The sequence below is a fragment of the Taudactylus pleione genome, unplaced genomic scaffold, assembly GCF_031769625.1.
Source record: "Taudactylus pleione unplaced genomic scaffold, aTauple2 ptg000136l, whole genome shotgun sequence".
NCBI lineage: Eukaryota > Metazoa > Chordata > Amphibia > Anura > Myobatrachidae > Taudactylus > Taudactylus pleione.
The window spans coordinates 2141631-2158415 of NW_028284538.1; the positions used below are offsets into that span (position 1 = coordinate 2141631).

General features: G+C 46.0%; 1 protein-coding gene across 2 annotated transcripts in view; it reads left to right on the top strand.

The window, feature by feature from the left end:
* LOC148522897 (anthrax toxin receptor 1-like) overlaps positions 1-16390 on the top strand; it is a 66931-nt gene extending 50541 nt beyond the window's left edge. The window contains exons 8-11 of one of the 2 annotated variants that reach the window (XR_015878480.1): positions 1887-1967; positions 5446-5506; positions 15343-15660; positions 16204-16390. Coding sequence is in view for 1 of the 2 variants with exons in the window: in XM_088473490.1 (XP_088329616.1) it covers positions 1887-1967; positions 5446-5506; positions 7434-7474 (183 nt within the window). In the remaining variant the exon portion in view is untranslated. Of the gene's footprint in view, positions 1-1886; positions 1968-5445; positions 5507-7433; positions 7574-15342; positions 15661-16203 lie in introns of those variants that run through there. The other variant, XM_088473490.1, reaches the window with a different exon arrangement.
* The last annotated feature ends 395 nt before the right edge of the window (positions 16391-16785 follow it).

The following is a 16785-nucleotide window of genomic DNA, read 5'->3' on the forward strand; positions in this document are numbered from 1 at the left end:
CCATATCATAGTAAATAAGGCACTCAAAAGTGAACTTTAAAATTAAAATTATCTTATGGAAAATAAATTTTGGCCCAGGATATTACATCATAGTTAATGAGAGGTTCAGGAACTGAGGGCCTGATTCAGACCCGCTCGCGAGCGGGTCGATGGTGGCCCACTGCGCATGCGCATGACGGAGCCGGCTCCGTCGTGCGCATGCGCGAGACCCGGATAGCGACGGGCAAACCATCGCTCCGGGTCTCGCTACAAAGGAGGCGTGCTGTCGATGTTGAGTGACAGCACACCACCTTTGGTGGGCGGGCCGGGGGAGTGACTGCCCAAACGGAGGCGTTCCCATGTGAATGCCTCTGTTTGGGGGCGGCCCCACTGACATCACAAGTGATGTCAGTAGGAGAGATTCCGACTCTGTGAGAGCCGAAATCTCTCTGGGGCATGCGGCCATGAGACCCTACCACAAGGGTCTCGTCGCAAGCCCAATGGTCAAGATGGTCTTGACCATCGCGACCATCTTCCTGGCCGCTCGCTATAGCTGTGGGTGGTCACCCACAGCTATGTGAGCGGCCAGGAGGCCGCTCTAAAAAACAAGAAGGCCGGCCCTGATTCAGAGCGAGCGCTCTGTCAGAGCGTCCGGCTCTGAATCAGGCCCTGAGTTCCTTCTTGTTCCTGCTGTCTCCCTATGCCTCCTATCTCCCCCTGTTCCCCCTGTTCCTACTGCCCCCTCTATTCTTCCCCTATTCATTCTGTCTCCCCCCTGTTCCTCCCATCTCACTCTATTTCTCCCCCTATTCTTTACCGTCTCCACCTATTTTCTCCCCTATTACTTCCGTCTCCCCCGTTCCTCCCATCTTCTCTATTTCTCCCATTATTCCTCCCATCTCCGCCTGGGCGGGATGTACTAAGGTTGCGGTGACCATTCCACCAGTCACCGCAACCTTACTAATCGCATTTGTACTAACATATGCAATTAGTATCGCAAAGGACAGCTCTTTCGATAAGAGCTGCCCTTTGCGAAGCTGCCGTCGCCAGGTGACTGGGTCTGCGTGGGACCCCATCCCCATCCTGCTGGTCACATGTGCAGGAAGCCCCGGGCTTCTCCTCCTCCTCCCTGCACCCAGAAGAAGATTAGGAGGAGGAGGAGGACACAGGAGGAGCACGGGCTGGCAACCATTAAGAGCAGGTGAGTGGGGGCCAGCGCTGGGCGACGGCGGGGCGGCAAGGTGGCGGCGAAGTGTCGGGTGCGGGGTGCAGTAAGAAGCCCATAGGCTTCTATAGGGTAAAGCCTGGTTTTTCTGGCGTTACCCTCCGTGCCGAAAAAAAGGATGGCCAGGGCTAAGGACATATGGAAATGCGGTAAAGACCCCGAAAACTGGGTTTTTACTGCATTTTTCCTTTAGTACATCCCGCCCCCTATTGCTTCTCCTATTCCTGTTATCTTTCTCTATTCCTCTAGTCTCCCCCTATTTCTTCCATTTCACCCTTTTTCTCAGAAATTCCTCTCATCACCCCATATTTCTCCCCCTATGCCTCCCATCACCCCTATTTATCAAATACATGCTATAAAATTATAGTTAAAAGCTGATTGCTTCCTCTGGGTCAGTCTACACCCATCCTCTTTACAAGGTTTGGCGCTTTTTAGGGTTCAATCCTACTAGCCGCAAGGTGGGTGAGTTGCCATTGCAATGGCGTAGAAGCGCCAGCAACAGCACCCTGCAACGTGCCCCCTCATGCTGTGAACCAAAATCTGTGAGTCTGGAGGTACCGTGAGTGCGACATATAACCGCATTACTCGTGCCGCGGGGGAACTCGTGGCTAGTAGGACTGACCCCATAGTGTTTGGAGCTCCTTTACAAAGCATTTTATTGCATCTCCTGTCTATTCCACAGCTCTCTACAATTGCTGACAGCATTGACCATGTTTTCCCAGTGACGGGTGGCTTTCAAGCTCTACAGGGCGTTATTGACTCAGTGAGTATATATATTAACGCGCTACATAATGTAAACTAATCTAAGGATCACTGGTAACTAAAAAGAACTGTGTGTACAAAATATTCCCAGATTGTTACAGGGCAAGATTAACACAAACTGTGACTCATTCGCTAGCTGTAAGGCGTAAATGTATCACCCGTATAAATGGCAAGCGCACTTTTGGAGTTATTGATGATGATTGTTGGGTCTTTGCACAGACACTAGATTTACTCATCTTGTAGATGCATCTCTGCTCATATGCAAACAAGGCGTCTCGTCATTCAACTGTAAATGAGGCTCCAATATCTATCTACTCACATTTGTACAACCAATAAGAGTTCCATAAATGCAGTGCTATACTTGTGGGAATATTATTATCATTATCCAGTATTTATATGTCGCCACAAGGGTTCTGCAGCTCCTTGCATAGTACATAAGCAAATGATCACACAAGAAAACAGTGACTTATAGTACAAAACAATTGCAGGACAAGGACATGGTTTATATACATAGCTGCATTAGTGATCATAACACTCACAATAAGCAGCAGGGAGTCAGCAAATAAGTGTTAGGTACTGTTGTGAGTAGATGATAGTATGAGTGAGGGAAGAGAAGTATGTGAGGTAAGAGGGCCCTGCTTGTGAGAGCTTACACTCTAAAGGGGAGGGGAACAAAGTCAGGGGTGACACAGATGGGGTAGACAGTGATGAAAAAGTATAGAGCTGCGTAGTAGTATGAGAGCTGAAAGGCTTTGACAAAGAAGTGGGTCTTGAGAGCCAGCTTGCAGTTTTGTAGAATGGTGGAGAGTCTGATAGAGAGAGGGAGAGAGTTCCAGAGGTAAGGAGCTGCACAGGCAAAATCTTGGAGGCAGGAGTGGGAGGACGTAATCAGTTGGGAGGAGAGGCGGCGTGCATTTCTGGAGCAAAGGGGACGAGTGTGAAGGAAGATGAGGTCAGATTGTCTGTTTTTGTTTGTATTGTTGCTAATGTTTCCCTGTAATATCCTAATCAAAGCACAATTTGAGCTCAATCAATTAGGACTATTTTAACTCAATAATGTGTCCTAAAATAGTCTAAAACACACTTGAGTAAAGTTAATTCTGCCGTAGCTGACTTATATAGAGCCTTGCAAAAGTCACATTCATCTGCAGTGACCCCTTAAAAAGGAGAGGTAATAGTAAACCATAAAGTAATAAAAATGAATATAATTGAAAATATAATTTGTTTTTTGGTTATTTATGGTGATCCACCTCTGATAGTGATTAAGGGGCCCATTTATTAATGATTACATTTGCAATGCGAACTGGGCACGATACTAGCGTCCATGATTGCATTGCAGGATGCGATCATACCGCCCGGATGTAACAAAAAGCACCCGCAGGGAAAGAGGCTCTGAAAGGAGCCCGTTCCTGCTATTGTTATGGTCTCCCAGGACTCACTGTGTAAACCCCCAGAACCAGAAGGCGAGGTTTTCTGCCAATAACAGCCACCCTCTGTTCCTTTAGAACAGAATATGTTCACCGGTACATAGGGGGAGATGTATTAACGGCAAAATGCGGGTTTTACCGCATTCCCCGTATGTATTAAGCAACAGAATGCGCTGTATTCTGCTGCTTCGCGTCGCTAGGTAAAGCCACCTTCTGGTGGCGTTACCCAATAGAAGCCTATGGGCTTCTTAGCGCGACGCTCGGGACTGGGAGGGATCCGATCAGATCCCTCCCATGAGCCCCCGCGGCCCGCGTCTTTCTGCGCATGCGCAGAAGGACTTCTGGGTGTTCAACCCGGAAGTCCTTCTGCCCGGCAGCATCGCAAAGGACAGCTCTCATCGAGAGAGCTGTCCTTTGCAAAATCCTTGGTACATACCGCGGTAATGAACCGCGGTATGTACTCGAAGTTTGGGGGGATGTACCGCAACGGCGATGTCGCCGTTAATACATCTCCCCTTTAGGCGGCCACCTGGACTTTTACTAATAATAGAAGTAATGGTAATAGAGGTTTACACAGACCTCCAAGGAAGACCAGAGTTTAATGTGACACCAATCAGAGCCGGGGATGTTGTTGCAGAGAATATCGCTGGAGGAATTGATATGGCTGGTTCTGCCATTGATGTTGATGCAGCGAATATCGCTGCAGGAATTTATATGGCTGGTACAGCCATTGATGTTGATACAGAGAATATCGCTGGAGGAATTTATATGGCTGGTTCTGCCGTTGATGTTGATGCAGTGAATAATGCTGGAGGAATTGATATGGTTGGTTCAGCCGTTGATGTTGATGCATCGAATATCGCTGGAGGAATTGATATGGCTGGTTCAGCCGTTGATGTTGTTGCAGCGAATATCGCTGGAAGAATTGATATGGCTGGTACAGCCGTTGATGTTGTTGCAACCGGAGGAATGTATGCGGCCTGGGTGACCATGGTGCGGCTTGGTTTGCTGTGATGCGGCTAGTACAGCCGGAGGAATGGATGCGGCCTGGGTGACCGTGGTGCGGCTTGATTCGCCGAGATGCTGAGACGGGACACTGTAACAGGAACCGGAAAGGCACGTACAGAGACGCTATAGCCGGCAAGGCCAAGAGGATGCTGCTAGGCATAAAAAAGGAGAGGAACCAATCAGAACCATGAACAATTATCCCATGTTCCCAGTAATGTGCGATGTCATCCGGCGTCCAGATCGTCTAGCAACAGTTGGTGTGGTTCCCGCACGGCATGCGGAAGTAGTAGGAGAGATCATCAAAGTGTTGGGAGTGTGACAAATCACGCCGGCGACTTGTGACAGTGATGTGCTGGGACTCCTGTGCTGGGCCTCCAGTACATGTGCGGTCTACTGACTATGCATGCACTGCGGCCATTACCAGGGAGGATTCCCATGGGATACTAAATAATATTTGCGGTTACCCCACGTAAACGATGAATAAGCCACAAATGGGCCCCTAAAGCTTAAAACGTTTTTTTGGGGATAAGTTTCCATTAATTTGAAAGCAGCGATGTTGCGTCAGATGGTCCTGTCCTCAGGTTTGTTCCCAACGAATCATATCTGTGACCTGTTTGGAATGCTCTTCATTTATGTTCATGTAATAGTTTAGGCAGATGAGTCTTCCAGTGGGGGCAGCAGATGACTTTTCTTCTTCTTTGAGGAGCAGACAGCCCCCCTTTTTCCAAGAATTTTCAACTGACAATTCTAAGTAAAGTTCCATTGGTAAAACTGATGAAGTGACCCCCTTTCATATCTGAAATTCACCCCTTGGCTATTTTGTGATGTGGATTGCATTATTTTGTTGCTATATAGTGTAAAGTATATTTTATGTGATATGGTATATGAAATTGTTCAGAGATGGAGCGCACATAAAATTGCTCTTCCTGTCAGCACCAGTTAGAGAAAACTGTTCCTCTTTGGTCCGTACTAACAGTAATAACGTGGCTCCCACTTTGCTTGACTAAAACTTGTATTGAGACAGAGAACTGCTTCTTCTTTCAGATCCTGAAGAAATCCTGCATTGAAATCCTGGCTGTAGAGCCGTCCAGCGACTGTGCTGGAGGTGAGTTACCACAGGAATTGCAACCTTTTAGGGCCAGAGGAGGCATTCAATCGTCTTAAAGTGGACATGTTTGTTCAGTTATGTTATATGTCTAGTCATATGGGACACTTCGTTTAAGTAAGTGTAAGACTCCCCTCTTCCTTAGACTTGCATGCCATCTAAATATGTACTGCCTGCCATGTCCTCTGCTAAGATCAGGGGCAGGACTAGCGACATTACGGGGGGTTATGTCATCTATGAGATCAGAGGTTAGGAAAGCCTGGTAATGCCCAGGCAGGGCTTCATTGTGTATGTACCGGCCCCTGTGCCCAAGAGTGGGATCTCGTATGAGGTTTTTTTTCTGCATATATATGTTGCATTATGCACTGATCAGTACGCTCTGTTAGTACATTTCATGGCATGTATAGGCCTCTGTATAGAATTAGTTACTGTATATAGTATAATGTGCACAGTACGTATTTAACAGGATAGAATGAGAGTACTTTGATACTTTGATATGTTAAAATCCCCCCCCCCCAGTAAGAAAGTGGCGTGTTACATTTATGCAAACGGAGGTGCACGTTACAATTCCATAAAACAGTTGCGTCTAATGGTGCCGAGTATCAGACTTCATTTCTCCCCCTTTAGGGGTATTTCACTAAAGTGCAGATTTTTACAAATGGATATGTAGAGATAGCAACCAATCAGATTCTAGCTATTATCTTCTAAAAGATGCTATGTAATTGTTAAGTAGATTCTGATTTGTTGCTATGGACAACATCTCTACTTTTAAAATCCCACACTTTAGTATACCCCTTAGTGTTTTAAAAAAAAAAAATCAAAGACAATTTAAAAGCAATCATTTGAATTGCTAATAAGATACATTTAAGTCTTCAATTGGTCAAGTTAATAAATGAGATCTAAAAAGTCAGAGACAATTTTCCTATATTTTGAACAAAGAAGTACAGTAGTATATAAAATGTGGCATGCATTGCTACAGACGGGGAGGCAGCAAAGGTCATGGATGATATTGGTTGTGAAATGCCCAAAGGCCTGATACAATTGTCTTCCAAAATTTGGGTTACATACTGTGTCATCATCCTAGAATTAATATTTAACATTGTTTTAAACATGGTACTGAATCTGAATTCACAAATGCTTCTATTGATTAATAATCTTTGACTATCACTAAACTGTCTATCGCCAGATGATAGATGTGACCCATAAACTTAAACTATACTTAACTAAAATAAACACACAAGACCAAGTTATGCCATTTCAAAAATAAATGGTCAGCTTTATTTAATTACAATGGTAGGTATGGTGGCAGAAAAAGAAGAGCAAACAACCAGCGTCCACTTGTCTTAGGCCAAAAGGATATCACAACTTACGAGGGCCAACTATCCCAGACAAGGGCAAGTGTGAACTTAAAACTTGCAAGGCCAACTATCCCTTTCAAAGCAACTGATGCGGCCTCCGACACCCATGCCAATGCATCATTCATCCTGCTCGGTCGAGAGGTGCCGCTGACCCCAATAGGGTGAAATCAGCCTAACCAGTGCGTTGAAGGGGTGCACACAGCTCATACTGCCGCAAGATGGATGCTTCAATATTGCCGGTCTTTCCCCCCACAGCGGTTCTCAGTAAAGAACCAGCCCGCCACCATACTAACTAACTAAACCCCGTTGACCCGAGGTAAAAACCTACAAAAAACCTGCTGAATCTTTTCTTTTTGTAAACATTTTTTTTCATCTGTTTCATTTATTTTTATTTATTAATTTATTTATTTTTTATGTTAAACTAACCAATCGTTGTCCAAAGTAGGGCAAAAATACAGGGCAAAATCCCTCAAGACTCCCACCGGAAAGGTGGCTAGTTGGCCAAAGCACTCAAGTCAAACGATTAAAGCATAACAGTTTATGATTCCACATGAACATATCTTCTGTAGGCGTTGGACTTCCATCTTCCGAGAGCCTGGATCTCCTGTGACGAAAGATCTGAAGACGCAGCTAAAGGGAGAGTCGATCCTACATGCCCCTGCTGACGGAGATGAGGGAGAACAATCCAGACTAACGCAACTTCCTGCGGATGGATGACACCACCTTCCAGGAATTGCTGCGTCCGGTAACCCCCTATATCCGGAAGCAGGGCACCAAGTTTCGGATGCCCATCACCGCCGAGGAGAGGCTCGTGGCTACGCTGCGGTACCTGGCTACAGGACGCTCCTTTGAGGCCTTAAAGTTTGGGACCTGCATCTCGGCTCAAGCTTTGGGACGCATTATCCCGGAGACGTGCAAGGCTATCGTGAAGGTGCTGCAGTTCCGTTATTGTAAGGTAAGATAAAACACACAACACATTGGTTGGGTGAGTTGTTTGGAAGGAGGAGGTGGTTGGGGGAGCAGGATGGTAGGAGGAGGTTGGTGGGTGATGAGGTTGGTAGGAGGAGGTGGTTGGGTGAGCAGGATGGTAGGAAGAGGTTGGTGGGGGATGAGATTGGTAGGAGGAGGTGTGTCGCAACTCTCGAGTACATAATGGAAGCAACCCGTATTTAGGGAATTGGCGTGACCCATTCCTGAGGCGCAGAGTCTAATCTGCCGGCGGTATTCACCAGAGACCCTCGTAAGAAGGTATGGACTTGGCTGCGTCCGACACACAGGTCGCGGCCCTCAGGATAGGTTCCCCTATACAGGTGCTGAGAAACTTTGGATCGAGCGTAGAGAATATTCAGCATAGCCGACAGGCCGGGTCAGAACCAACAGACAATACGGTACCAGGGAGCAGACAAAAAGCGGGTCTCAGGAAATAGATGAGGTCAGAACCAAATATAAACGCAGTACCAAGGGTCAGGCAAAATCAGAGTCACAAGTAAGCCAAAGTTTAGGAACGGCTAACAGGATATACACTGGAACGCTGGAGTAAGGTAATGGAGTCTATACTCTGGCACAGGAGTGTTCCAAGGGACTTCCTTAAATAGGCAGGCTAATCTGGCGCCTACTGTGACGTCACCACTGCTTGTGCATGGCCCTTTAAATTCCTTTACAGGTCGGCACACGTGCTCCTAGGAGCCGCAGCCACCTGCCATTCAACAGCTGCTCAGCAGGGGGAGTCGCATCCACCAGCCGTGGATGCCAGGGAAACACCGTCTGCCGCTCCCTGCCGGAACTCCCAGTGCCGCCGGACCTGGCTGGCGACAGCCTGCGTGCAGCACCACAGAGGGAAGCCACACACATGGGCAGCGGGCGCAGGGGACACACCGCCCGCTGTCCGGGACTCCAGCGCCGCCGGACCCGATAAGTGACAGCCGGTGTCCGGCACGCTGTGACAAGGTGTTTGGGGGAGCAGGATGGTAGGAGGAGGTGGGTGAGGGATGAGTTTTGAAGGTGGAGGTGGGTGGGGTATCAGGAGGGTAGGGTGGGTAGTTTGCCGTTGGTGGATGGTATGTTTGGGATGAATAGTAGGTGGGTGTTGGCGTGGTGAGTGGGGGGTTGGAACTACTGGTGTGGTAATAATGGTAGTGTCCGATGTCAGTAGAGAGTGCCTTGCTTAAATATGAGTTCGGAGGTCAGTCTTTCAAATTGTATTCTTTGGTCCTGGACCATTTCTCGCAACGCTGCACTGACATAGGCTGCCAAGTGGTCATATTCATCTGGAGGTTTCAATAAGGCCTATCTGGCCTGGCAAAGTAGTGGGTCTTCTTCAGTTTCTTTATTTTTAGTTTTCCGCCTTTGTTTTTTGGATATTGGTGAGGTGGGGTTTGGAGTCGCAACACTAACTTCTCCACTGTGTAGGTCTGGGTTGCTGGGGATATCACAAGTCTGTAAATAGAGAATATTAATTAAAATGTCATATTTTAAATTTGATTTAAATTTCTTTCACAGTTCCCTACAAGCACGGAAGAGTGGATAGCCAATGGGGAGGAGTTTGAGAGCCATTGGCAGTTCCCTAACTGCGGAGGAGCTATCGATAGCAAGCATATTAGGTTTAAACCACCTGCCAACACTGCCAACACTGGGTCTTACTACTACAACTATAAGGGGTACTTCAGTGTTGTCCTGATGGCTGTGGTGAACGCAAACTATGAGTTCCTGTTTGTAGATGTGGGGAAGAACGGACATTCTTCCAACGGTGGCTCCTTTCAGAAGATGGCATTCAACGAGAGGCTCACCACTAACACCCTTCATTTGCCGTCCAGAGAGGCTACAAAACATGGCCTAAACTACGTTTTTGTAGCTGATGAGGCTTTCGCCCTTCATGAAAATGTAATGAAGCCATTCCCACAGAGGGCCTTGACTCATGAAAAGCGGGTGTTCAATTACCACCTATCTTGTGCAAGGCGTATTGTCGAGAACGCCTTTGGGATCTTGAGCAACCGATTACGGATTTTGCATACCCCGATAAATTTAAAGGTGGAGAAGATTGACTGGGTGGTCATGGCTTGCTGTATCCTGCACAACTTCCTGCGCAAGAAAGCCACCCAGAAAGGTTATTGGGCACACCTGCAGTGGAAGACCCAGAAAATCCGGAAGAGGTTGCTCCGTTCCCCTCAGTGGTGGTACCGGGACTTCTCTGGCTAAAAAGGTCAGAGAAGAATATATGGCCTATTTTAATGGGGACAGTACAGTGTCGTGGCAAGAGGAGTTTATCTAAAAATGTTGGAACTTATAAAAGATGTCTCTGCCGATTCCCCAACATCCTCTTCCTGCAGGCTGCACTCCTGACTCAGCCATCATCTGTACAGAAGGTCGAACCGGATCCTGCTGCACCAGCAACAGGAGGAGGTCATAATACTGGGTTGAATTACGCTGTCGGTCCCGGCTCCCGAACGCTTTGAATCCTCCACCTTCTTGTACTGCTTGATGAAGGTTGTACGCAAATTCTGTATCATATTGCGCACCCAAACTAGGGATGATGCATCATAGTGATATGGCTTACTATACTCTGACAACTTGACTAAGGCCTGGTTACGCTTCTGTTTGTTGCTGTACATTTTTGACTTGGTACGCCAAAGACAGTCATGGTGCCTGTATAGCTCGATAAAGCCAGTTATGAATTCTGGTTCACGATCCAGAGACATTCCTATGGTGAAAAAAAAAATTTAAATAATGGAGTAAAATGGACATTTGGTGGTTTTTAATATGGCCACCCCCAAAAGTGACGGTGGCCATTGAACTGTGTAAATGGGGCCCCCAGTGGACTTATATTCTCTACACCCCCAAAAGTTGGGGTGGCTATTGAACTGTGTAAATGGGGCCCCCAGAGGACTTATATTCTCTATACCCCCAACAGTGGGGGTGGCCAATGAACTCAAAATAACTCCCCCAAAAAGGTGTATTGAACAGTTTTGGTTAAATTGATGACTTGTTATTAATAAAGTTGCAGTGTAATTTATTTGAGAGATATATATTTATTTGAGATATATATAATTGGCTATGGGGTGGGGGATAAATCCAATTCATTATCACAATGTGCTTTCCGTGATTTCAGTAATAAAACATGGCCGGTGGGGTGGGCGATGGGCATTGGTTCCAAAACATAGGTGGATGGTGGGCAATGGGCATTGCTGTGCAAACAGGGGTGGGCATTACTGGGCAAACAGAGGTGGTCAGTGTGTGCAGGGCTCAAAGCAACGGCCACTATGCATATGCAAAACATTGGTGGCCAGTGGGCATTGTTGGGGAAACAATAGGTAGACGGTGGCCATTGCTGGGGAATAGGTGGGCAGTGGGCATTGCTGGGCAAACAGGGGTGGGCATTGCTGGGCAAACAGAGGTGGTCAGTGTATGCAGGGCTCCAAGCAATGCCCACTATGCATATGCAAAACATTGGTGGCCAGTGGACATTGCTGGGGTAACATTGGTGACCAGTGGGCATTGCAGGGCAGCAAATACTATACATACCTGCACAATCGTGTCTGCTGCTCACGATGCTGCTCCTCTCCACTCAGGCGCTGTCTGCAGTGGGCATAAACAGGAACTTGTCACTCAAGTGACGGGGCTCGGACGCTTGGACGCACGATGCATCACATGGTGAAAAACACGGCACGATCAGCATACGAATACGACGAATAATATGGTCTGCACATCTGATCATATGATCCGTTTTAGGAGCTGCGGGAGCTCGCATCGGATCGTATCCTACTTTAAAAATGCACGATTTCTACATGAATGATCGTACAGTGCGTCGAAAATCAGGTAATCGGCCCGAAATCGTGCAGGTGTATGGCCGGCATTCCACTAAACTATATGCTACACCAATGAAAGATTGCATCATTACACATAAGCCATATTGTGTACACACATGGCCATGACCACAGAATGTTGTAAAGTGCAGTGAGAAGTGCCATTATTATCTGTTGTTATTATTATCCTTTATTTATACGTTGCTACAAGGGTCCCACAGTGCCTTACAGAGTACATTGACAACTGTGACTTACAGTACAAAACATTGCAGGACAAGGACGTGGTTCAAAAACGTTCCTGCAGTAGCGGTTATTATAATACTCATATCAGCAGCATGCTGACAGAAACCTAGGGTTACGGGCCGTTTTATGGAGTATGGAGTAGATGATAGTATAAGTAAGGGAAGGAAAAGCACATGAGAGAATAGGACCCTGCTCGTGAGAGCTTACATTCTAAAGGACTAGGGGGTAAATTTACTAAGAATCGAGTTTGGGAGAGTTAGCAATCTCTGGAGAGTTAAACTCGGGAGAGAGATCTCCTTTGCTATGGGAAAATACTGGAGATATATTAAACCCTCTTCAATTTACCGGAGTAAATTTACTAAGGGGTACATTTACTAAGCTGAGAGTTTAGGAGAGTTTGCAAACTCTCAAATTTACTAATGTAAAACTCGGGAGAGAGCTCTCCTTTGCTACTGGAAAATACTGGAGAGTTAGCAAACTTTCTTCAATTCACCATCGGCAAAACTCGAGAACCTTTTCACTAGTGAAGATAGGATTCGTGAATTTACCAAGCAGAGAGTTTCTAAACTCTCATGAGATGGGAAAACTCTCCTATAAAAACTCGTGAAAAAAATACACCTGCTTGTGATCTGAGTGTTTGGCAGAAACATACACAGATCACTGTGATCCATGTATGTTTCTGCCTGTAAATAGAAAAAAAGTTTAAAAGTTAAAAAAAAAAATGACATAGGGCCCCCACCCCATAAAGCTTAACCAGCCCCGGACTTGCCAGCTTGTCCTGGTTCTTAAAATTACAGGGAACAAAATGTGTAAGGTTCCACAGTAATTTAAGAACCAGCACCAGGCTGCAGGGCCAGACCTGGTTTTAAATATAGGGGTGAAAAACATGCGTGAGGTTACCCCTATATGTAAAACCAGCTCTGGACCCTTTCTAGTGGGGGACTGATGCCACAGCCAGGGGTGCCCTTTCACCGGGCCCCCAAGCCACAGAATCAGCCCTGATCGCTAGTCAGCCCAGACCAGGGATCCCTGGGGAGTTGGGGACCCCCCCCAATAAAGGGGTCCCCCTCTCCAGGGCACCCCTGTCCTAGGCTGATAGCCCGGGGCTATCCCCACCACCCCTGGGTGGTGGGTTGATAGTGTAAGTGTAGTGTGAAAAATACAGTATAACTGTACATTGTCTTTATTTATTTAAAACCAGGTCTGGCCCCGCAGCATGGTGCTGGTTCTTAAATTACGGTGGAACCCTACTCATTTTGTTCCCCATAAATTTAAGAACCAGGATAGGCTGGCAAGTCTGGGGCTGGTTAAGCTTTAGGGGGGCCCTATGTAATTTTTTTTACACTTTTAACACGTTTTTTTACAGGCAGCTTACACATATCTCACTGATATGTGCAGGCTGCTTGCTCGGGAGAGTTTTGCAGAGAGAAGACACTGCAAATCTCGGGTGAGTCATCTCCTGCAAAACCTGCTACTCGGGGGAGAAATCTCCTGCAAAACCTGCTACTCGGGGGAGATATCTCGTTCTGCTTCACCATCGGACATCTCACTCTCAGCTAAACCATAGTTGCCTACCTTTTCATTGTCCTCCCCGGGAGAAGCCTGGGGAGGACAAGCAGATGGGCTGTGATGGGGGCGGGGCCTGACGGGTCATGTCATTAAGCCCCACCCCTTCACATCAAATTGTTGCGATTGGCCTAAATTTAAATAGGGGCATGGCTAAATGACGTGATTCATGGCCCCGCCCCCTACTCTGAGAACCGTGATCGCCGCAGAAACTCTCCCCATTCTGCCAACTTCACTAGGAATTGGGCAGAATGCGGGAGAAATGCCTACCCTTCCGGGGTGCGGGGGGTTACCCGAAAAATCGAGAGCCTCCCGTGAAAACCAGGAGGGTAGGCATGTATGAGCTAAACTCACTTCTTGGTAAATTTCAGAATCTCAGGAACTTCAAATCAACCGAGCTTTGGTGAAGCTAGTCGAGTTAAAATAAAAGCAAACTCTCCCAGACTCGATTCTTAGTAATTTTACCCCACCATCAGCTAAACTCGAGAACCTTTTCAATAGTGAAGATAGGATTTGGGAATTTACCAAGCAGAGAGTTTCTAAACTCTGAGATGGGAGAACTCTCCTGTAAAAACTCGTGAAATAATTTCACCTGCCTGTCATCTGCAAGTTTGGCAGAAACATACACAGATCACTGTGATCCATGTATGTTTCTGCCTGTAAATAGGATGAAAAAGGTTAAATGTTAGAAAAAAAATTATATAGGGTCCCCCCCTAAAGCTTAACCAGCCCCAGACTTGCCAGACAGTCCTGCTTCCTAAAATTACGGGGAACAAAATGAGTAGGGTTCCACCATAATTTAGAAACCAACACCAGGCTGCAGTGCCAGTCCTGGTTTTAATTATAGGGGGGAAAAAATTACGTAGGGGTCCCCCTATAATTAAAACCAGCACCAGACCCTGTAATGCCACAGCCTGGAGACCCTATTAAAGGGGCTCCATGGCCAAAGCATTATCAGCCCAAGCCGGTCAGGCCAAGCTGGGGATCTCAGGGGAAGTGGGGAACCCCCAAAAAAGGGTCCCCCCTCTCCCAAACCCCAGGCTTGGTCTGAAGCCCGGGGCTCATCCCCACACCCCTGGGCTGTGGGTACGGGGGTACTAAAGTGAAAAATAGATGTAAACTATTGTATTTTACAGTGGGACTACAGGTGCCAGCATGCCTTCCCTTTGGCACTTGTGGAACTACAAGTGCCAGCAGGCCGCCAGCAGACGTATCCCCACTGTAAAATAAATAGTTTAAAAAAGACATAACAAACACACTGTGAATAGTAAAGATTTTTTACACACATCCATCTATCACACATACTTACCTTCTACCAGATGTTTCTGTCCTCTTCTCCAATGTAGAATCCGTGTGGAATGGCCTGCAAAAAAGATTGTATGCTCACCTCCATCCTGGCGCTGCTCTCCCTATGTCATTTTTAAAAAAAAACATTTAACCTGTTTTTTAACAGCATAGAACACAAGCAGCCTTCACATATCTCACTGATATGTGCAGGCTGCTTGCTCGGGAGAGTTTTGCAGAGAGAAGACTCTGCAATCTCGGGTTAGTCATCTCCTGCAAAACCTGCTACTCGGGGGAGATATCTCGTTCTGCTTCACCATCGGCCATCTCACTCTCAGCTAAACTCACTTCTTGGTAAATTTGAGAGTTTCAGGAGCCTCAAATCACCCGAGTTTCGGCAAAGGTAATCGAGTAAAAAAAAAAAGCAAACTCGACCAGACTCGATTCTAAGTAAATTTACCCCTAGTTGTATTATTGTCCCTGAATGTAGACACGTGTTGTGTTTGTGATAGATCACTTTAAATGTATTTGTAATGTCGTAAATGTAAGCAGAATGCTAATAGTTCTCTATATGTTGTCTTTACAGGTAACAGCTGTGCTGAGACGAGAGGGAAAGAGGGGTAGCAGGGGGAGGCCCCATCCCCTCCCCACTTCCTGTCCCCTACCCACCCCCTATCCCCTGCCCACATACCATTCCCTGCCTCCACCACATCCCCTGCCCACATCCCACCCCCTGTGCAATACTCATCCTCGGCCCACACCTTGACCCCTTCCCCAACAGTCTCCCCAGCCCATATCCTCGCTCTTCCTAATATCCCTCCGCTAGCCCTTTCCCCTGCCAAGCCTGGAACTCCACCAGCCAGGATGTAAGATGATGGGGCTGGACCAATGCTGGAAGGTGGAGGTAAAGAACATGTGTCATGTAATGTTGATTAGTGTATTGTCAAAATGTAACATCTAGAAAATCTAACATAGTGAAATGTGTGTTTGTTTGTTTGTTTGTTTGTGCTTTCATGAATGTCACCATTGGCAGATCGTTAACGATATCTTTCATCGCCTAAACATGCAGGCAAACCTGACGACATCATCATGTGCGTGTTCAGGGATGCTGCCGGTGACGTCATTGAACAATATTGTTAACGATATTGTTCACTGTAAAGGCTTAATGTTGTTAACGACGTTGAGCTCGGCAAATACTTAATGGAGCAAATCACTAAGTGTGTATGCACCTTCAGTTGTTTTCAAAAAGCAATAAGCAAGAAACTCACATAACAATATACTGTATGTTATGTGACGTGCAACACTACATATAGATGTGTTTATTGTGACATAGCATTTAACGTGTGTTGCTAAGACACGTGAAAGGTTACATGTATAGAACTGGACACACCAAAGCATAACTATGGTTCTAGTAATTTTTATACATTTTGTCTAACTTTTATTTTAGATGTTCTTTGGAGACACAAATTCCATCAGGCTGTGCTTCACGAATTGGGCCTAATTGCAGAAAACATGAGGGCAATCCAGGCCTCCATTGGAAATATAATGAATTTAATTTCATATATTTGATTTTTTGCTTTTGATTTACTGTATTGCATGTTAAGTTTGGCTATTGTTTTGGAAATAAAAATATTTAAAAGTTTTCATTTACAAACGTGTTGCATCTTTTTTTAATATAAAGCATACTTTGATGTTTGTGTTTATAAAGATGTAGATATACGCTATATGTTGAAATAGTTATATATTTATATATAAAAAAATATATATACACATGTATTTAGATCCAACATATATAAATATATATTTATATATCTATATATCTACATAAAGTGCAACAGAACATGCAGTCGCTATTTAAGTAACTGTTCATAAATTAATAACAATAAATAAACTAACTCTCTCTCTCTTTCTCTCTCTATATATTGGTAAGCCATAACATTAGAACCACTGACAGCATACGCGCACGCAAGGGGGTTTCCCAGTACCTAGAAACTCGGAAACCCACCACTCCATCCCAGCACAGCTTAAC